Source organism: Alexandromys fortis, unplaced genomic scaffold (assembly GCF_014885135.2).
Source record: "Alexandromys fortis isolate MF-2015 unplaced genomic scaffold, M_Fortis_MF-2015_v1.1 scaffold_86, whole genome shotgun sequence".
NCBI lineage: Eukaryota > Metazoa > Chordata > Mammalia > Rodentia > Cricetidae > Alexandromys > Alexandromys fortis.
This window is the reverse complement of record NW_026067965.1, coordinates 2491586-2514234: the sequence shown is the minus strand read 5'-3', so window position 1 is coordinate 2514234 and position 22649 is coordinate 2491586. Positions and strand designations below refer to the sequence as shown.

At 44.8% G+C, this 22649-nt stretch overlaps 1 protein-coding gene across 10 annotated transcripts; it reads right to left on the bottom strand.

The window, feature by feature from the left end:
• Positions 1 to 7817: 7817 nt before the first annotated feature.
• Positions 7818 to 22004, bottom strand: LOC126508735 (uncharacterized). 10 transcript variants are annotated; one of them, XM_050154143.1, is made up of 8 exons: positions 21952 to 22003; positions 15254 to 15297; positions 12389 to 12526; positions 11202 to 11268; positions 9864 to 10002; positions 9330 to 9468; positions 8761 to 8962; positions 7954 to 8600 (listed from the first exon to the last, which is right to left on the bottom strand). In XM_050154143.1, exons 5-8 carry the CDS (start codon positions 9896 to 9898, stop codon positions 8257 to 8259), a joined length of 720 nt encoding a protein of 239 aa, XP_050010100.1. In that variant the 5' UTR covers positions 9899 to 10002; positions 11202 to 11268; positions 12389 to 12526; positions 15254 to 15297; positions 21952 to 22003; the 3' UTR covers positions 7954 to 8256. The 10 variants fall into 10 exon arrangements, with proteins under 10 accessions (XP_050010099.1, XP_050010100.1, XP_050010098.1 ...); XM_050154141.1 differs by having other exon boundaries at positions 9982 to 10002; XM_050154146.1 differs by having other exon boundaries at positions 9330 to 9347; positions 9982 to 10002.
• Positions 22005 to 22649: the final 645 nt, after the last annotated feature.

Below are 22649 nucleotides of genomic sequence, written 5' to 3'. Positions count from 1 at the left end.
CCTGAGCTTTAATTAATCATGTTTCAGTAAATGGCTCCTCCTTCCCCTTCATTCACCTTTCACCATCTGATATCTGACCTCGATGACCGCCCGTTCTCCTCAGCTCCCTTCCCTCACTCTTCACTGGCCTTGGGGAACTCAAGGCTTCATCTCCACGCTGCCTTGGACAGAGGACGGGAGCTAGCTTTCAATCCCCATGATTATTGAGGGTTTGCTGTATGCTCTGTTCTAGTGGACACGCTTTGCACCCTTGTAAGTGTATTTTGCAGGTATGGGTGTAGTGTTCTGGGAACGCACCTAGGTCAAGGTGGTGACAATATTTCTCAAATCACTTCTGACTATGTTAACTTTACTTTTTTCCCACAGTTTTCTGTCTGTTAAGAGAAATGGTAAGATTTCCTGCTAAGTACAGGGGCAGAACTGTCTCCCTTTCATCCTATAGATTTTGCTCTGTGGAGTTGGAAACTCTTATTACATCTAAACCTTTTATGACTGTGGCATCTTTGGTTGAGCTACATTTATCAATATGAATGTCCCCCACAGCTCTGCGAATGCTCGAGTTGAATGAAGTCTTGATCTAACACTAAGCTTGCCAGTTGCATCCGTGTCCTTTATCACTCATTTGCTTTCCTTTTTCCCGTTGACATGCATTCTGTTTGTGTCTTTGCATTTATGTTTGATTTGGAGATGGGAGTCTCACTTGTTGCTCAGGCTGGTCTCAGCTCTAGGCTCAAGTACACACTATTGGCCTGACTTTATGTCACTGTGTTTTAAAATCATACATAATAGGATATATGGGTCTTCCTTTTCACTCCAGAAATAATATTTAATGTGGTAACTGATATGGTTAAACTTTGATCTACCATTATACACCTGTTTTCCTTTCTGGTGTGTGTGTGTGTGTGTGTTCTTTTGTTCTCTTGTTCTTGTCTCCTTTAGGTATATTTGAATATTTTCACTAATCACTTTAAGATGTGCATGTCAACACACACCTGTAATCCCAGCACCCAGGAGGCTGAAGTAGGAGGAACTAAGGGTTTGAGAGCAGCCTGGGCTACATAGTGAGTTCCAGACTCACCTGGGTTATAAAACTCGTGTTGTATAGTAAGACTCTGACTCAAATAGACTCCACTTTAATCATCTGCTGTCATTTAGCTCCAGTTCTTTGTCTTATGCATTAGCAGTATCTTTAGAGATGACAATGGAACTAGTTTTCCAGCTGGACAGTTAGCTTAATTGGTTAGCGCACAGCGCTAATAATAAAATAATGCATAGTTTACACAAACTACTTAGTTATAGAGCTTGCATCTGCACAGCCAGTGTAGAGACCATCGGTGCTACAGCCTTGGTCTCACCATCCCTGCCTGTCTTAAGTCATGTTTGTCATATGTACACAATACCCCTCACAGCATTTTACAAATTTTGCTTTGAAACGCTGTGTATGTTAAGAGAGAGTAAGGAGAGTAAGGATGCCCCTCATAGTTGCATGCTTGAAGGTCTAAGTGTTTCTCTGATACTATTTCCATTAAGACAGATGAAATTTCTTCAGCATTTCTCATGGCTGCTCCATTGTTTGGGGACCAGCAAGGAAGCAGTCCATCATGGTGGGAGGGAATGGCAGAACAGAGTTGCTCACTTACAGTGACCAGGAAGCTGTGACAGAGAGAGAGAGACCAGAGGTAAAGATGCCCTGCAAAGATGTGTCCCCCACCACACTGCCCAGTGACCTGCCTCCTGCAACCACACCTCCCCTCCTAATTATTAGCGCTGTGCGCTAACCAATTAAGCTAACTGTCCAGCTGGAAAACTAGTTCCATTGTCATCTATAAAGTCCTTGCTGGACTGATCATTGCTGAGTGCAGCATCCTTGGACCAGTCATCTCTCAGTGGCCAGCCTTCTGAGTGAAACTTCCTAGTCAGGCTGGAGTAATTTCTAAGGCTGCCCAGGGCTGTTTTCATTCTTTCTTGGAATTGTGGTTTGTTTGTTTGTTTTCTGTCTAAACAAATTATTTTGAAAGAAACAATTGGAAGCTCCAATATTATTGCTTTACTTGATCTAGTTTGTTGTTGAGGTTTTTGGCTGATGTCTATTTTTTAATTCATTTTATTTATGTATTTATATTTTCTTTATTATTTATTTAAATTTTTTGAGATAGCATTATTCTGTATAGTCCTGGCTGTCCTGGAACTCACTCTGTGATGTGGGACTTCGCTGTGTATGCTGTGAATATGTTTTATTGCCAATGATTAATAAAGAAGCTGTTTGGGCTCTGTAGAAATGTCAGGTGTCGCCGGGCGATGGTGGCGCATGCCTTTAATCCCAGCACTCGGGAGGCAGAGGCAGGCGGATCTCTGTGAGTTCGAGACCAACCTGGTCTACAGAGCTAGTTCCAGGACAGGCTCCAAAGCCACAGAGAAACCCTGTCTCAAAAAACAAAAACAAACAAAAAAAATGTCAGGTGTCGCTTGGATTTGCTGAAATGCTGTTTGAGGTGAATCCAAGTCAACTCGCTAGGGCTTAAAACATTGATCCTTTCCCATCACCACAGGATCACCCAGACACCCTCCTTCTATCTAATCTACCAGGAAACACAGGGGGTTGATTACTGAGCACAGTCATTGTAGAGTTAGTACCTCTGGGGTTCTGCTGGTTCTCACCACACAGACATGTTTGGTCCTCTTGAACCACCAGCACTGGGGGCAACCGCTGGAAGTTCTGCAAAACTAGCTAATTAGGAAAGGTCAGTGGGTCTCCAGAAACATCCCATGGGAATGAGGAGGTATAACAATGACACAGATTCCATGAGTGAGGCAGAGAAGTAGCACCCAAGGGTCTTCAACTCGTAGCACCCCAGGAATTCAGAGAAGGTTGATTTGGAGATGGCACAGGCTGCATAGTGATTTATGAAGCCTACAGAGAAGGAACCACTTCCTGTTTACTCAGTATTATTTCCTTACTGGGTCTCTGAGGGAGTTGAAGATTACATAGCAATAGTTTTCCTTGTTTACCTAACATAATAAACAGATAGTTATGATATAAAGTAATTATGTACAAGAATTTTGACTTACCAAGATAGGATAGATATGGAACATTTTCTCTGAATTTATCAAACACAAATGGACTAGACATTGCCTATGTATTTATTGCATATATATATATATATATATTGTATATACTCATTGTACTTAAACAAATATAAGATGTGAGGAAACAGCTCTCACACAGTCTCATTCTGAGGTTTCCTGGAGGCAGGATCTCCATTTTCAGACTGAGGTCAAGGTAAAAGCTAGTGAGTGGCAGCTTTGTCTTTTATGGTCTTCAGGTTGAACCCCAATATCTGTCTCTGAGCTTTTGTTAATTGTTCTTCAGTATCTCATTCACTTCCTAATCTAAGTTGCATTACCAAAAGTATATCTTAATGTCTCTCAATGTATACACTGTTGGGACATTGTTCTAGATGAGCAGTCATCTTATCCTCAGGTCTCATTTGTCCAGTGGTCTTCAGATCCCTTAGATGGATGCCTTCATTCTCCCGAAAGACAAAAGCAAAACCCTGCTCCAACCCTAACTTTGGGGAGGTTCCCTTTTGGCAAGGTACATCTGATCAAGTGAGAAGCATTTGTTAGTTGTATAAGTTAGTTTGATAAACTATCACCTCTTTCATTCAAGAACAAACTCTTGTTCAAATATAACCTTTACCAATTTTGATGGTATCCATAGAATTTCATCTCCTGTAGAAACAAAAGCAAAACCCCCTTCCCAATGCAACACATATTCTGATTTCCATTCTGAGGTCAACATAACTTTAAAGTAGACAGGATGATTTAATTCCGTAGTTTGTTCTTTAGCCAATGTCTCTCTGCAGATGTCATTCATTTCAAGTAAGTATTTATACAATTTAGAGCTAATAACACATTATGAAATCTATTTCTAGGGGACTTCATTATTCCTTTCTGTTTATTTTCATTTTACTGGAGACATATGCTGGAGCATTGTGAGTTAATTTGTACAGGAATCCCCATGAGAGTCATGACTGTTAACAAATGTGTGATCACAGAATCAGTCTTTTCAGAACTCAAAGAGTTTACCATTGAAATCCTATATGTGTGTGTGTGTGTGTGTGTGAGTGATATGGTGTACATATTTTAATTTTCCAAATTCTACAAAATGAAACACATCCATCTACCAGAGTTCATTCCTTTGAGTACCCTTTGGGTTAGTTCCTGCAGGTAGTGGAGTTTGATTGTATAAAGACCAAGCAGAACATTTCTTTATAATTTCCTTGATTGTCACCAGAAAAATCTTCTTTCAAACCTTTGCTATTGGCATATTTTTTATGTAAAATCTTGAGGCTTTGATCACATTTCTTGTCAATAGTTGATCAATTTCTGCATCATATTGTGCTAGAGGATCTGGCAGACCCATATGGGATTAAATAAGTGCTGTATATTTGGTATGATTCCTATTCCTAATTATGTCTTGTAACTGAATAAATAATAAAGTCAATTCTGCATGATCATGACAGTATAGGAAGGGATTTGAGCCATTTTACATACATTTCCTAACTGGTAACCTGCCTCTCCTGATTTATTTGCATCAGTATAGAATGTAGGGGTTCCAGATAGTGGTGTTCCTCATACAATGTAAGGAAGATCCAGTTAGTTCGCTTTATAAAGTGAATTCTCTTGCTTTTGGAATAATTGTTAATTTCTTTCAAAAACTCACTGCAAGCTCTTTGCCAGTGTTCAAATTCTGCCCTTAATGAGTCAATTTCATCATTTGTAAAGTGTACTGCAATAATTAATGAAGTCCCAAATTTTCTTTTAGAAGCAACTCAGAAACTTTTTGCACAAAAGTTTTTCGTTTCTTACTCTGTTCATGTGGTTTTAAAAAAATCCATTCTAAAAGAGTATCTTCCTTCTGCATTAATATTCCTGAAGGAGAATGCATAGTGGGTAAAATAACCAGAATGCAATTAAGCTCTGGATCCCAATGATCTACATGTCCATACTGTAATTTTGTCCCCACCAAAGCCAATTCTCTCGCAGTCAATTCTCTTGGACTATTTAAGTACTTGTCAGCTTTCGAGGTTTGGAACAAATTACTCAGTTCTGGTTTTGTTACTCCAGTAGTGGCCATGGATGGTCAATGTCTCCCAGCAATCATTGAAAGTCATTAAGAGTCTGCAATTTATCTCTTCTATGTCCTCTCCAAGGATATAGAATTACCACTTGCCCAGCTGCTGGTTCACAGTTGCTCAGATAGATAGAAGAATAAGCCAGTTCACTGATGATTTTAATACAGGAAATTTACTGTTTGTGTTTTACTCTAAAAACCAGCAGAAGAGATAATTAACCACATCCCAGAGAAAGTCCCAATACCCCCAATCAGAATGGGTGTTAACAGCATACTCCTGAACTGATAGTTTAGTGTAAACTCCAGACCTAGGCCCTTGGAAACTGCAGCTTCTGGAGAATATGCTAATCAGATCAGGAGCCATTAGCTTTCACCTGGCTGTTTAAGTAGGTTGCCTGATTACCTAGTATCCTCTCTGTATGATGGGAAAAAAAGCAGAGTGCCAATTTAAAAAACCATCTGTGCCCTATTCATAATTTTACTGAAAATAAACTTTCCAGCTCACCATCTACAACTATAGCGTACACACTAACCACCCCTCTAGAATCACCTGATGATCTAATTCCTTTCCTAACTTTCTCCACTAAGTAGTTCACTGGACCTACACTATCCACTCCCACCTTTAAGCTGAAAGTCACAGGTCTGCGTGTGTGAGTGTGTGTGTGTGTGTGTGTGTGTGTGTGTGTGTGTGAAAACTCTTATCTGATTTTTATGGGGCAAAAGAATCCCAGCCCTGGAACCAGGTAGGGCTGAGGAATTGCTGGTTATAAGGGCATATATGACTAGGAATATTTGTAATGGGTAGAACAAGGGAGAAAAAGGAAGAATAAGGAATAAGAGAAATAAAGAAACATGCATCCATGGATCCTGTTGTGAGTAGATTTCTTAGCCCTCAGACTTTAGCCCCCTTTGCTTATTGTGGTGTCCTTGATTGAACCCTGAGAGGGGTATCTTAAGAGCTGGACTCATAGGAACCACATATATAATTATTGTATGTAAGCAATGTGAAGGCAAATTTTCCTCTGTCTTCTTCTTGTAAAAATATAATGAATAAACACTCTTCTAAATCTACAACTATAAGAGACTATCCTTTAGGTAATAGAGAAGGCAAAGGAATGCCAGACTTCTTTTAAGGGATTGTTTTTAGCAGCCACCCAAGCTGTGAGGCTTAGCATTGCCCACCCAGAGTGAGAAACAGGGTCACCTTTTCATTGGCAATAAAAAGCCAGGGGAATTCCCGCTAGGTGCTCCTGCCTGCCTGAATCCCCTTCTGCAGAAGACACTTTGCTTGCCCCTAGTGTTTTGGACTGTGTGATCATTTCCCTGAGATCCCAGACCCATTTCTTATGTGTGTCCCTAAAATGGAGCCAGCTTCACCCTCCCCTGCTGACCCTAGAAGCTGAATGGCCACTGCTTCATTCTTGCTCCTTCAGAGCAATCTGTGGTCTCCTGTTCACTGCTGTATTGCATGACGAGCAGGTCTACACGGTAGGCCTCTAATAAATGATTGCTATTGAATTCATGAACGAATAAATGAGTGAGTCAGAGGTCAGGGGCTGAACCATACTTTAGACAAGCAGGGCTGAATCACAGCGCAGCGAGGGGTGGGGTGGGGAAGAGAGGGAGAATGAGGTGAGATGGGGGGAGGGGGATGAATTTGTAGGAGGAGCCAGTTTCTCAGTCTACAGCCTGAGCTTGCTTCCTGGAGTTGTCAGACTCAAACTCCATTTCAGGACCTCAGACAACTCCACCAAATTGTTTTGGGTTTGGTGTTTGTTTTTGTTTTGTTTGTTGTTGTTGTTGTTTTGGTTTCTCTATGAGCCGACACACCCAGCTAATAAAAGGCTGCAAAGAAGAGACACACCAGGAGCCTTCAGCTGTTCTTTGACCCCTCCCCCACCAGCCTTGGGTCCCCTGTGTTGCTTAAGGAGAGGTGGCCTGCAGGCTCCTGGGCGCTGTCCATGGTGCCACTGTCAGTCGCGTCCCAGGACGGGGCTTTCCTAGCTCACCCCTTATAATCAGAGAAGATTCCTGCTTGCCGGGTCGTGGCCGTATTCTGGCTCCCCGGTGACAGCCTCCCTCTTCTTGGCGGCCAAAATGGGTCTGCGCTGTAGGCCGAGGAAGCGACAGAGCTGGGCTATGGCCAAGGCAGGGGGCGCAGGCCAAACTCCATGGAGACATAATCTACACAGAAGAGGCTGCATGCAGATTCAGCAATGTGGGCCGCGCTCTGAGATTCTTAAAGGCACCTGCGCCAACCGCTAAGTGCATGGGTTGTGGTGAGCGGACTTTAGGAGGTGGAACAGTGCCTGCCACGCTCCTGACAGTGAGCTAGGCTGCTGGGCGATGACAGCACAGCCTTTGAAGGGCTATGTACCTCCTGCCAGCAGACTTGGTTACCTGACCTCCCATAGTCCGCCCACCCACGCCGTGAAGAAATGGTGAGTTAACCTGAAAAAGGCGACACCGCAGGCACCAGATGAAACACTGACCTTGGAGAATTAAGGACGGTACCTTTCCAATCTCCATTTTCACACATTCTAAATCCCTCTGGGGGCCACCTGCCTACAAAGGGGAAAGCTTAGCAGACTCCTGGAAGAAGTGGATTTTAAGGGCAGGCTGACCCCGGAAGCAAGCACAAGGGCATTCTGGGAGCAGAGCAGTTCCACATGGAGCAGAGAGAACAGCTAACATCCTGATTAGGTTTTAGAAAATACTTTAATGATTCTTTCTGAAGCCTCTTCTGGCCTGCTCAGGAGGGCCCACAGTCACGTTAATCCATGGTTGAGTCCTTGTCCATTTATTTCTAGGAGGAAAAGAAGAATTAACGGACCGAGTTAGGGCCTAGTCTAACCTCCGGGTCTCAGGGGCTTCGTGATTCCTGGAGCTTAGTTCCCAAGACCCAAGGGAGGGAGAGAGGGAGGCAGGGAGAGAGAGAGAGAAGGAAGCAAGGAAGGAACTGGTCTGGATGGAGAGAAAGCCCTAAGCTAGGCTGATGCGTGGGTTACATCTCTTTGGGCTAGAGTTTTGGGCCTGGGGCTGAATGGTTGGAACCCCCAGTAAGGCTTTGAGACTGGAAGACTTCCCAATGGCTTTCCTGATTTGTGGAACTAGGGTTCTCAAAACCCCAATATCAGAATTTGTGGGCTGGTTGGAAATGGGGGGAACTCAGAAAGGAGGACCCAGGGACTGGCATGGGGATGTACAACTAGAACAGAGGAGCTTACTGAGTACATGCCCAGCAGCTTCAGGGCAAAGTGCACGCAGTTGTTATTCTTAATATTATAGTGAGGAGGATCTCGGTTCATAGCTTCATATACACGGCGCTCCAGCAACTTAATGTCAACGCCACCACGTTTGCGAAGTACACGCAAGAGCTTTCGTGAGCGCTTTAGCTGATGGAGGCCCTCTTTGTACACCACACCCTCACAGTCTTCCACGAACGTTTCCATTAGACTCTTAGCTGTGGAGATAGCAGGCCCAGTACAAATCAGAGCTGGCTTTCCTCAAACTGAAGTCCCACTCCCTGGCTGCCCCTCCCCTTTTCAGAGACCTACAATTTCTTCACAGTTTTCACCCCAGGACAGCACATCTGTGACTTGGACAAATGTGGTTTTGCTCACCCATAAAGTGTATGATCTCGTCATGGCCGCAGTAAACACCCACGTGGGCCCCAAAGTACTGGGCCTTAGGAGTCAGCAACTCAAACAAGAAGAGGTCTCCAGGTTGAGGCTTCTCTTTGCCTAAATCCACCTCATGGAAGTTTTCGCTTAGGAACTTTTCATTAGGGAAGTAAGCAAAGCTGGTGGTTGCCCCTCCCTGGCTCTAAGAGGAAAAAAGTCTCAGGCTGCAGGCTGTGTACACAGGCATAGCTGGGTCGTTCTGCTCATCACAGATGGTAGACCTGGCTCAGGGTGGGGACCTAGGAAGATGGTCTTCACTGCTTAACACCTGCCTCCCTGCCCATAAGGGACTCTGGAGGAAAGAAAACCACAGATGTACCCTGCTCTAAACCACCCTTAAGGATCCCATACTGTATAGCAATTGGGACTTTCTTTTCACCCAGGGTTATCCACATATTCCCAAATACCGCCACTCTATTCTCCTCCCTCTCCCAGTTCCTGGATGGCCTTTGTCATCTTCCATCTTGGTGTTCCTACAAGCAACACTGGGTTCTGGGTGTAGCAGATACCTGGGATGAGTAGAAGATCTGAAGAAACAGGAAAAGTTCAGTGAGATCTGGACCATGGTAGACACTTCCCAAGTTAAATGCAGTAGCCAATGTGCACGCATTCACTCCTTGGTACCAATCACAAGATAGGTGTAGTATCCTTATTTTCAGGAGGAAATTGAGGAATGACGAATCTTGCTACAGTACACACAGCTAACCTGTGCCCATGTGACCATCCTGCATCCCATGTACTAAACAAATACTGGCTTTTTTTTTTCTCTATAAAACAGAGGAATCCAGTGTAGTTTCTCATCTTCACTGGGAACAGAGGGCGCTGTGGACGTAGAAGGATGATTTCACGGCCCTGGTTAAACCTGAGCTTTGGTTTCAGGTGGGGGGCCATTGAGACATTGCTAAAGGTCCTGAAAACAACAGGTGACAACTCACCCCACACATCTCTGTGTCCTTGTGCCCTTGGTCAGGGGTCATACTCTCTAACATCCACCAGATAGGGAGAACACCTTCCTCCCAGCTCCCCTCCCATCCCATACCCACAGGGTCAAGCAGAAGTCACAGCTGTGGAAGGCCATGGACTGTCCTGGTCCCTGTTGAGACTGCTGGTACCCTGCCTGGGGAGGAGACAAGATGAGGCAAGGACTTCTGCTCCATTTACCTTGGATAAGATGAAGCCCATCTAGAGAGAGAAAAACCAGTCATCACCACCGGATTCGTCCCCTGTTCTCCCTGCTCTGGTGCTCAGCGTCTGGGTGTTGTGCATAAACCTGCTCTAGATGGCTGATAACAAATTGAGAGACCTGTCCCCTCTCCATATGGGACATCAAAAAGTCCATTCTCTCTACTTCAACTTCCTTATCTGTAACCTGGGGACAATAATGTTGGTGAGTTGGGCATCACCTTACCACTGAGAGCTCCTTGTGATCCTTACAAGACCAGAGGGCAGGGCTTGTTTATCTGAGGTCTATTTGGCCCCTGAACTTGCTCATTTGCCTGCAGTGGAGGGCTGCAGAGAATACCTCTCTCTTAGCTCAGAGGACAACAATGGGTCCCAAAGGCTGGTATTGTCCCTGTGACCCCTGCCTCACAAAGGAATCACTCAACTGGAAAGCCCAGACTCTCCCTCAAATTTCCCACTAGAGTGGGAGCTGAAGGCAGAGAGCCTCTCTGGCTGCCATCAGCTGGGCCTTTGCCCTTCATACAGGATTCCAGGTCCATGGCTGCTGTTTCACCCATAATGAAAAATAATACTTGTTGCCAAAAGCTATATGAAGGCTCCAGTTATCCCTGACAACAATGTCGTGTAGATCCTACTGTCATTCTCGTTTGGAATAGGGAAAAATGAGGTTTGGGGAGGTTGTTAAGGTTACATCTAAAAAGTGGTAGAAGCAGTGTTCAGACTGAGGTGGTCTGACTTAGCCAGGGTATGGGACTGTCTCTGGAATGCCAGGATTTCTTGAATGATACATTGAATGCCACCTCCAGTCCCCACCATCTGCTTACTTCCTAACTAGAGGAGCAGCTACCATTGCCCGTAGCATTCATTTAGTTGTTAAAAGGAGAAAGAGCAACACCCTGGAAACACCAGAGCCTGGGACACAAGTTTTCCAATTCCATGGCCTAGGGCCTGACAACGCTGTCCACCCTGTTGGGGATCCAGGCTTGGAGTCCTGAGTCCTTCCTTCTGTCACCCTGGCTTCCAGAAACAGTGGCAAAGTGTCCCTGTGACTGGTTTTGAGGTCACTGCTCCCAGCCAGGTACCTACAGCTAAAGTAAGGACAGAGGGGAAGCCCACCTCTTCTGACCATCCTTCCCTTTCTGGGGGCTCCAGTAACTGTGATTCCACCAGAATCTGAGCCCGTAATGTAAGCTGCTCACCTTATAGGAAGAACCCAGGAACATAAAATTGTAAGCCTAGAGAGATGAGAGCTGACAGCCTGCAGGTCTGTCAGCAGGAAAATATTAACTTTGAACAATGGGTTTTTGCCTTGCAGCCACCAGCTTTGTCTGCAACCAATTGTTAGCTTTAAAGAGGTTATCCTTGCCTTACAACTGCTGTGGACCAAGGTTGACATTTAATGGTTGCTTCTATCTTCTCATTTCCTTAACCGTTAACTACTGCCTCTACTTTATCTTCTTCCTTGCACTGTCTTATATACTTCACAGCTGTGTCAGGACAGCTGCATGTTAAACCTTAAGCCAACACGTCATAAGCAGAAATTGCTAATTTTAAAATGTAAACCTGATTCTATGCTTAATCTCAAGATTATAAAGAAATCCTTTTGTTCCATATGTTATGGGATAATACCCTTATACACTATAAAGATTTGTCACTCATATTGATTTAATAAAATGCCAATCAGTTAGTAGTCAGGCAGGAAATGTAGACAGGGTGACCAGACCAGGAAAATTCTGGGAAGAAGAAAGACAGAGACACAGTCACCAGCCAGATGCAGATTAAACAAAATGAGAATGCCTTATGAGAAAAGATACCAAACCACATGGCTAAACATAGGCAAAAATTATGGGTTAAGTTGTAAAAGCTAGTTAATAATAAGCCTGACCTAATAGACAAAACAGTTTGTAATTAATATGAAGCTCTATGTGTTTCTTTGGGAGTGAATGGCTGTGGGATCAGGTGGAACAGAAACTTCTGTCTACTTCCATGTCTGATACTTAGTTTTCACTTTAAAAAGAAGCTCAAAACTCCTCCACATTGCCGTCATATCAGAAACCCAAACTCTGATTGGGGCCCTAATTAACTGATAAGCTACATTTTGCTCTGCAGGGTCTGGAATAATGTTTGCTTCTGGTTCATAGACTTCAGTGGTCTGTTCCCCATTATTTGTGTACATGGCTTTATGTCACTGTGTTAAAAATACAAGCATAATGGAATATATTTTGGTCTTCCTTTTCACTCCAGAAATATTTAATGTGTTAATTGATATGATTAGTCTTTGGTCTACCGTCATTTACCTGTTTTCCCCTTCTGGGGTGTGTGTGTGTGTGTGTGTGTGTGTGTGTGTGTGTGTGGTGTATCCATGTGCTCATGCCTGGGTGCTCACTTGTGAAGTCCAGTGGTTGAGGTCGGATGTCTTCCTCCATCACACTGCATAAGATCCACTTCTTGTTTCATTTTCAGAGAAGATAATTTCGGTGTGTGGTCATTTTGCTTTTGATCATGTGATGCTCCTAAACAAATTCTATTTCAAATTGTAAATAAATTTTTGTGTAAATAACACGGGTAAAATACTGTAAGACCAAACATAAAAGGGCACACCTGTACTCCCAGAGGCTGAGGCAGGATGATCTTAGTTGGAGGCTAGCCTGGTCTATGTGGTAAGAGCCTGTCTCAAATACAAACCAACACAGCTGAAGGAATGTTTTGTTGGTTTTGTTGGTTTTTTTTTAGAGTGTATCAATGAGCAGAAATGAATAAATAATTTGTGTATTAACAATGGAGTGGCGGGAAGAAGGAAGGAAAAGAACATAAAGAGAGACTGGGGTAACAGACACCCACAAATCCTCTTACGTGGGCTATCCCCAGACAACCTCAGTCCTCCCAACTGAAGCAGGTTAGGGGTTAAGGTTCCTTCCACCCTAGTCTTTGATTCATATCATAACTGCTTGAAAACAGACCACTTTAATCTCTGTCAGGTGCTGTAAGAGTGGTCTATTTGAGATGACCTGACAGCTGAACTCGGGGAGTAGCTGGCGTGGACGGCATGGCGACCTTTGCTGCTTGACAAAGTGCCAACTTTCAGTATTGCCGTGGCACTCCCCCAGCATGCTTTCGCTTTCGTTTCTAATGATCCTCACTATGTGTTATGGGAGTTAAAGATTTACTAACTGGACACACCTGATGCCAATGATGGCAAGTGTATAATACAGATCCAAAGGATGTGGTCATTACAGGCAAGAGTTCAGGTAATAAGGATAGTGAAATCAGAATAGTTCAGTATAATGGGAAAAGAGCAAGATATCAGGATCTTCCCTTTTGGGAGCATCTGAGGGGAACAGGCCCACACAGTAAGACTAAGACACAAAGGAATGAAGAAATTCCACCGATGTAAGAGGCACCTGGTGGAGTTACTGAACCTTGGGGCACACTAGTCATTTAGATAGTCTAAGATGCTGTGATGAAGTTAATGGCCACTTTTGACCCTGAACCATTAAAACTGCTTTCAGTCTTGCTTGTGGCTAAACTACTGCACAGTTATAGCATATAAAAGGTGTAGCCTTTTATCAACGAAGTGGTAGCCATCCTGATTCACCCTCAGATCATGTCACTCTCCTCCCGCCCTTCACTGACTCCACACCTCCTCTTTGGGACCTGAACCCGCTGGAGCTAGACTGTGGCAAGTAACAGAGAAACCCACTGTCTGTGGGTTCCCAGTGATACTGAGAAAACAGAATATGTATTTCATGAAGTTTACCCCTGGCCTGTTGCAGGCTAATCACCTCTGTTTAGGGACATGTGTGTGTGTATGTATATGACATGGCACACACAAAGAGCTCAGAGTCTCCTGTTTGTGCCTGCTATCTGGAGGTTGGAATGCTGGGATTACAGATACATGCTACCACGAGTTTCTGGGGACCTTAACACAGCTTTTCAGGCTTGTGTGGTGAATGCTTTTCCCTACTGAGCCATCCCCATAGCCCTGAGAGTTTCAACTTAGTTCTAGTTTCATAGAACTGTATGTGGTAGGGTGTAGAAGGAGGCTGCTTGCTTGTTTCCCAGCCACCCAGACCCGAAATAATCACACAGAAACTGTATTAATTTAAACACTGCTCAGCCTATTAGCTTAAGCATATTTCTAGCTAGTTCTTACATCCTAAATTAACCCATTCCTATTACTTTGTATTTTACCATGAGGCTCATGGTTTACAGGTAAGATTCCGGCTGGTGGCTCATGTCTTTCTCCTTCCGTGGCTACATGGCGTTTCTCTGACTCTGCCTACTTTCTCCCAGCATTCAGTTTAGTTTTCCCACTTGCTCTATTCTGCCCTGCCACAGGTCAAAGCAGCTTCTATGTTAACCAAAGATAATAAAACATATTCACAACATTCAGAGGGGAATCCCACATCAGATGGGGACCCTGCTTTATTTTTCCTCTACCATTTGACAACAAATAGATCCAAATCCATTGATTAAACAACATTCTCACTGGTCTCCGGCATCTCTCTGGTTATACAAAGTGTCTGTTCCTGGACCTCTAATTTGTTCTGTCATTTTTTCTAGCATTGCACCAATGCTACATCTTTACAATGAGAAAGGCAAACAAAATCCTTGCCACTACAGGAGAATCGCTTCAAGAGTGTAGGTCAAGTCAAAGCTTTGCTTACCTCCTAGCAGTTCAAAAACCATATTGGATTTTAATTTATGTATCTCAAATATCATGTTCTTACTGAAACCCTATTTCCTTGATATTTCTAATTACCTCCTTGTCAAAATGAAAGATATGCTATTGTATATGCCTGTGGCTGTCATCCAGTATCTAAATCTTATTCTCTAGGCATCACCCAAACCTCTGGCATCCTCTTGTGGATCCATTAGTGTTAAAGCTTGCTGCATTGTATTTCCTAGGTTGGATCCTTTTTACTAGTTTCACATTCAATTCCCTCCAGAATGTATCCCTAAGTAACTGACGGTCAATAATGTCAAGCTGACAGGTTCTAGAATCAGCTATGGGACCAGCCTCTAAGCATGCCTGTGAAGAGTTATCTAGATCAGGCTGCTCTGAGGATATTTAGGAGCGTCCCAGGCACTCATATGGGTGGCACTATATATGTGCAGTCAAAACATCCATATACATGTAAAAAGTACTTTTTGGACTGGGGTTGCTGCTCAGTGGCAGAGTACTTCTCTAGCAGGTATGAGGTTCTAGGTTCAAGCCTCAGCATCAGGAAAGAACAGACTTACTAGGTACCTTTGGAGACGTTGCTTCAGTATCTTCTCATACACTTTTCTCTCCTAAAAATGAGATAGATGGCAATTAAGGTCCCACGTCTGTTTTGGGTAACCTCTATTTTCCTTCTATGGAAGCTTTTAGGTTCTTTTTAGCTTTACAAAATCTTGTAAGGATTTGTAGTATGCATATGAGTGCACTTATGTGTGGTTGTTTGGTATGTATGCACACTGTGTGTGTGTGTGTGTGTGTGTGTGTGTGTGTGTGGTTTAAATGTACTCTGCTTAGAATCCTCTCATTATAAAGGCTCAGCCTCTCACTGGCCTGGACTTTGCTCATTAGGCTAGGCTGGCTGTCAGCGAGGCCCTAGACGTCTGTCTGTCTCTGCCTTCCCAGAATTGGGATTACAGATGTAGGGTACCTCCCCATTTTTTTACATGGATTCTAGATATCAAAATCAGGCCTTCATGCTTGATGCACACACACTTCACCAACTCAGCAATCTCCTAGGCCTCACCGGTAATTTCCTTCCCTTTTCTTATGTAGGATTGGAGTTGGGAGAGCTAGAGAGCACATAGCATTTTTTTTAAATGTATTTATTTATTTATTAAAGATTTCTGTCTCTTCCCCACCGCCACCTCCCCTTTCCCTCCCCCTCCCCCAGCATTTTTTTTAAATTTTAAACATGATGTTTATTGATTCATGAGAATTTCACATCATGCACCCCCAATCCACTCATTTTCCAGTTCCTCTGTGTCCATTCTTCACCCTTGTAACATCCTCCCCAAGGAAAACTTAAAAAACTAAAAGTAAAAATAAGTAAATACAAATAAGAATAATAATTAAAACAAATAAACAAAAAAAACCCAACAAGCAAAAAGAAAAAAGCAAAAAAAACCACTTCAATACTGCATCCTTCCTGCCTCTCCCTGGTCTTAGCCGCACTGGGGGCTGCAGTGTGTCAGGCAGTAGACCCTTTTGTCCACACAGCTTCACTTGCAAACGTCCATTGTATAGAGTGCTGTTGGTCAGGTTCTGGCTTCTGGCATCCCATCAATGCTGAAACCTCACCATACCCTCTCCCTGATATTCTGCTGTTGCCCTGAGTCATGGAGATCCTGCAGCTATGGTTCCATAGGGCTAATCCCTTCTTGTAACTCCAGCAGGTCATAGGTGGGGGTGGATGTTGGGGGTTCCAACTCTAAACCCTGGATGTGGGTCTGGGTGATAGCTGAGTTGGTCAGTCTGGGCTGCTGGAACCCTGCCCCCTTAGGTGAGGGGTGGGGCCAGCTTTCCCAAGTGCAGAAGTCAGGGCTCCTTTGAGAGGTGGGGTCAACGACAGGGCAGGACCACTTCTCCCCAGGCCGGTGAGGGGTGGGGCCAGCTCAGTATGGCCCTTGTACTTCACACATGGTTTGACACATGGTTCAAACATAGGCAGTGGACATCAACACAGACCCCGACATGGCCAGCAGCAGCATCTTGGGCCCAGTTTTCACCATGGCCTGGGTGATAGATTGGAATGGGCCCATCAGTAGCATGATCTCTAGACTCCAACATGACTCTAGGTAGAGCCCAGACATGGCAGTGGCATGGCCTTCGATTGTAACACAGGAGTCAGGGACATCAGTACAGACCCTGACAGTGATAAGCCCATGAACCCAGACATGACCCTGGCCCTGGGTGGTAGTGCAGGCTACCTAGATTAGCATGGCCCAAACAAGTACATGTTCCTCTGATCACAACATGGACACAGGTGGTGGCCCAAAAGCCATGCATCCTTGTGGCTTTTGGTGGCACCATGGGCTATGGACATCGACATGTCACCATGGCCCCTGGTGGCAGCACAGGCTCCCCAGATCAGTATCGCCCAAGCAGCAGGGTGTTCCTCACACACCAGCCTGGCCCCAGGTGATGGCCCACCACCCTGGGCATTTGCATGACCCTTGACGATAACAGGTGCCTTAGATATCAACATGGATCCCAGCTTCAATAAGGCCATGGATTCAGACATGGCCTCAGCTGCAGCCTGGGCCTGGATGCCTCCATGGCCCCAAGTGACAGTGCAGGCCACTCAGATTGGGGTGGTCCCTTCAGTGGCATGGCCCTCAGGCAACAACATGGCACATGTGGTGGCTCAGGCCTCGGCATCCTCAAGCATTCAGTGATAATAAGAGCCACAGACATCAACACAGACAAAGGATGCAGCAGGGCCTTGGACCCAGATAGCAGCCCAGGCCCAGATGTTACCATGGCCTGGATGGTGAGCAGCTCATTCCTTTCTGCCCTCACCTCTTCAGGTCTGCCTCTCTCCACAGTCCATGGTTCATTCTGCCTCTCTCTCTCTCTCTCTCTCTCTCTCTCTCTCTCTCTCTCTCTCTCTTTCTCTCTCTCTCTCCCATGTCCCACCCACCATATACTGGTTCACCACAGGGCACTGAAGAGTCCAAGAATAAGAAAATAAAAATGTAGATTCCAAAAATAAGAATGTAGAAATAAAGAAACATAGTTATAAGTCTAGGAGATCAAGGCTCAGTCATTTAGGTGAGCTATTTTCACGGATGCTTGGGAAGCCTCCATCAGCTTAGGTCATCCCATTTTACAACTGGCTGTTCTATTTACAAGGCCAGAGCTTCTCCCTGCAAATTGAGAGTAGTGTCCTGGCCATCTTTGATAAACGACAGATGTGAACTGAGTTAACCTTTAGGAGACAGAGATGCGTGACCTCTGGGTTAGGCACTGTCTCTGTTATGGGAAACTGGCGCCACCAGAGGAGAGGCATGAGGCTTCAGTATACACCTGGAGGTACAGGAGACAGTGGACAAATACAATGGGTTAATTGATGAGCTCTGATAATGGAGGTTGTAGAGTATGGCAGTCAGTATTTGAGTTTTACCTTGAGATAGTGTGCAAAACTTTCTGCTATCTCTTAAGTTCTCAGACCAAGAACCAATTAATTCTAATTTATTAATCTTCTAGTATTACTAGCAGTTTCTTTCCTGACTAATTGCTAAAGACATCTGTTTTCTTGCAATTAGTAACTTTCGCTGTAATCTCCTCTAAAACACATTTCATGAAGACTGCCTAGTTACCCATTGACATTAGAACTCACTCCCCTATTGAGGGTCTCTGTTGACTGACCCACTCATGAAGGAGAAGAGTGGGCAGTCACACTGTGCTCCGGAAGTCCTTGGTGGTTGCTCGGCTACTGCTGTTTCAGTCAGGGGAAGTCCCAGCTAGGAGCTGCTTCACCTGGCTGCTTTGCTGGGGACTTTTCCTTCCCTTTTTAGGAAATACACCTGGAAGATTCTAGCTGTGTGCTGATGCTACAACTGCAGCCAAAGGGCTTAGACTCTACCAGTCCCCTGTCACAGGAGCCACCATGGTAGCCAGAGCCAAGAATCCAGTAGCAGAGTCAGCTCCTGCCTGATATTTCATACCATGCTTCTGTTTGTGTGATTCCTTGTTCAGTTGATTCTGGTTCTGTATACTTAGGGTTCTTGTGTCCTTTCAAGGTCTCACATTAACATATTAAAAATACAAGACATACTTTGTATTAGATTGTGATTGATTGAGGTGGCATGAAAACAAGAGAGGAGGCTTACGCCACACAGGCAGACTGCCCTCTACTGGACAGTGAAGAGAACTGTCCCTCTGAGCGGGTGGGGACTGTGTGCTGTGGTGCTGGGAAGGCCCGGGTTTTATAGGAGGATGAGAGGGGAATCGGGACAAGGAATTTTTGTGGTCTTTATTAGAACTTCCAGTTGGATAGATGCCTGGGGCTATTCCAGAATGGAAAGTTTTGCTTGGTTGGATTTCTCCTGGTAAAGAGGGTCAGGGGGATTCTAGGAGGCCTTCACTCAGTGCTTGGGAGGCTGAGGCAGGGGGATAACTACTAGTTTGGTTAGTTGGGTTATAGGTTAGTTAGTTTGGGTTATAGAAGATGGCTCTGTCTCAACAACAAACAAAATTCCAAAACGTAACAAAAATTGTAGAACTTTAAGACAATTCTGAGGCCATTTCTGAGCCCTCTCAGCCTCAGTGCCTTAGTGCCCCCCCCCCCCCCCCCCCCCCCCCCCCCCCCCCCCNAACCAAGGACCTAACAACTATACATGCACGTACTGAAATGTTGAGAACTTTCCATCTCCCTGAGTCCTGTGAGTGTTTTCCACATAGAGCTCCGTTCCTGGAATTGGGACAAGATAACCCACAGATGTCCACAGATGTTTTGACTCAGTCCCTGGGAAAGGGGCAAAGTAACCCTCAGAAGTTTCCCCTTATCTCACCTGATCTGGCAACTGCTCTCCAGCCAATTATTGGTAATACCCTTTGAATAAGCCAATCACAATAGTTAAAGAACAACCCCCACACTCCCCTCCTTGTTTCTCTGGCTTTTTTGGTTTAAAAGTAGCCCGTACCAGCTATTTGGGGTCTTTCTGGCTTCTCGAATGCTGAAAGACCCTGTTGCAACAGAATTAATTAAATCCTCATGCTTTTACATCAACTGTGGTGTGAGGGTGGTCTCTTGGGATGACTCCTTCTCAGTGATTGGACTCCAGGGTACAACAAAATATCACAAGATATAAAAACCATTTTTAATGCTCTCCCTTGCTGTTTTAGGATGGATAGTAGCCCCTCTTCATCTGCAGTGTTGCTGCTGGTAGATCTGTCTGCAAACATCACATGAACTGTAAGGAAATTTTTAAGAAACTTTGTTTGATCAGGAGCTGGTTAAGGCATTGGTTTCAAGAACCTTTAAAACATCAAGAGCTAGTTGAAAACAGAAACCTCTGCAAAAGTGTAAACCACAAAATGTTCCTAGCAGCTAGCCACTTGCTGACACCAGCTTTGTGGTCTAGATAGAAGCAGGAGTAACTGCTAGGGGAGGAGGACATGCACAAAAGGAGAAGTAGCTGCTTACAGGGGAAAGAGGGTGTGCAGAAGTAGTCCACATCCTGTATCTAGCAAAAACCCCTTGACCCTGAGTAAATCTGATTGTCAGTTTTTGTCTGTATATGTCAATCCCAAATGAATAATAAGAGCTCTCCCTACTGCGCTGTGTCGCATTGGGGACTGCTCCTAGCTAGCTAGTATGCTAAAAAAAATGTCGGGAGCAAAGATCTGCACTTAGTTATAGTCAAGCCATCTTAGTTCACAAGTTAAGTAAGCTGTTCAGAACCCTCTGTAGGGCAAGTTCCAGGCCCAGGAGAATAACCCAGTGCCTTCTTATCTCTTCCTGTGAGTTAAGCAGACTGCAGGTCAGGTCCCAGGCCCCAGAAGTAATTAGCATTCCCCTGCTAGTGAACAATCACAGACCCTCAGTATTTCCTTATCTCTTTCTGTCAGCTAGGACTTGACATTCCAGTTAGAACGATTGCACAGCAACCTACCAACCCTCTACCCCTTTGCCATATAATGCTCCTGAGAAAAAATAAAATTTGCAGCTTGATCAGAATACAGACTTGCTGTCTTTTTTCCTTTTCCTCTTGTCTTTTGTCCTTTTATTTCTTCCCTCCAGGGTCTGGGCTCTCGGTCTGTGTCCGCTGATTGGGACAAAGAAATAAACCTTCCTTTGTGTTCTGAATTTGACTGGATTCCTGTGGTCTCTCTGGGGTTCTCAACTTGGGCACAAGAGAACATTTTCAGAAATGAACAATCTGTAAGTTTTCAGCTGCATGCCATTCTGCATGATAAAGCCACACTACTCTGCTGTCTCGCTGGGACAGGACTGCACGCTTTTAATCCCAGCACTCAGGAAGCAAAGGGATGTGGATTTCTGTGAATTCAAGGCCACCCTGGTCTATAGAGAGAGTTCCAGGACAGCCAGGACCATTTCACAGAAAAATCTTGTCTCAAAAACCAAACCAGACCAAACCAAAAGAAAACAAACAAAACAGTCATTAAAGCTGGGCTGCTGGTACACGCCAACACTCAGGAGATGGCCGCAGGGCAATCAATCAAGAGTTAAGTCCAGCCTGGGTTCTACAGGATCTTGTCTCAAAACCAACAGCAACCAGAAATACCAGTTATGTTTGGGAAGAGAAAAGTGCTCAACAGGGAAGGAGACACGGCAAGCCCAAGCAGTCTCTTGGCTTTGTCTTAGACAAGAACCACTAGTGGGTGCAATCTATCACTTCTGGACAACTTAGGGGAGGCTTGAATTTCGGTTCAGACAGTGTTAGTTTCACCCTGAGATTCTACAGAGCCGTGTGGGTGGGATGAGAACGGGGTAGCCATGCTGAAAGCTGAACACTGGTGGGCAGATCTGGATAAAGGAGAGGGATGGAACCTCAGTGGTGTCTGGCTGGGGAGAGGACAGGTGTTCGGCTGTTAGCCAGTTACTGAGCTATTGATGCTAGCGATTCATTCCTATAAATGAAACAGAGTTATGTAAAAATATGAGCTCTGATGGGCAGAGGCAACCAAAGGAGGCACGGTCATGCTGGCCATGAGATGAAGGAGATGAAGGGGGGGGGGGATAAAAGTTGAAAGTATGTCACAGGATAAGAAGGAATTTACATAAGGCACAATTTACAAAATGACAGCTAAATCACCGTCCCATGGGAACCACAGATATAGTAACTAAATACATGAAGACCACACTTGGGAGAAACAAAGCAAAGCAAGCCCTGTACTGACTCTGCACCTTATATGTAGATGCCACCCATTGTCCAGCATAGACTGCTACATCACCATTTATGTAATTCAAATGTACTTACTGTCAGGGGCCTGCAGCAATCCCACAAGGACCACCATCCACACAGAGGCAAACTGGTGGTGACCCTGAGAGAAGCTGGAAGGCTCTTTTAAGCACAGCTCAAGGGGCGGTCCTAAGGCGATAATTTAGATATGAATGGCTCCAGCAAGTGGCAACCATATTAGCATGTTCTAATTGGCCAGGGCGAGTCAGGGGCTGGTTAAGGCTACAGCTTTTTTATTTGGGGGCAGGCCTGGCCAAGGCCCAGGCTTTGTCCTTATTTGTCCTTATTTGGATATCACCTTGAGCTTATTGTGGAAACTGGCTGGCCTATTGTGCACTGGGGGGAGGGGGGGGGGACAGGAAGAGCTGGTTCAGACCTGACCTCCTCCTCCTTGCTGTTAGGGGTGTCAGAGATTGACTGCCCTTTGCTTGTGGCTGACTCAGAAACTGCTTGCTCAGTTTCAAAAAGCATGAACGGAGGCCCAGTTCTTAACTGAGTTCTTAGGGCAGGCTGTCACGATGTTTGCTGGCCCTCTCAGTTACCAGAATAGATGGGCAATACCTAGGCATGTGTCTGTGCTAAAATCATCCCAGAAAAGCAACGCTGAGACCTTTTCAAACATACCAGACCGGTGCAGGATGTAGCGCTCTCACCTGAATCACATAAAAGGGACACCTTAACACTGTGACGGTGGTGGCCCCCGGACCTGTCATCTG

Bases quoted from the DNA above. Each gene is read 5' to 3' on its own strand.
- LOC126508735 (XM_050154140.1), bottom strand. From the start codon at position 11,398: ATGTCAACCTTGGTCCACAGCAGTTGTAAGGCAAGGATAACCTCTTTA. The intron at 9,469-9,981 runs GTAAATGGAGCA...CCTGAAAATAAG, and splicing joins TGGGCTTCATCTTATCCAAG to GATACTACACCTATCTTGTG. The intron at 8,601-8,760 runs GTGAGCAAAACC...CTATCTCCACAG, and splicing joins CGAGATCATACACTTTATGG to CTAAGAGTCTAATGGAAACG.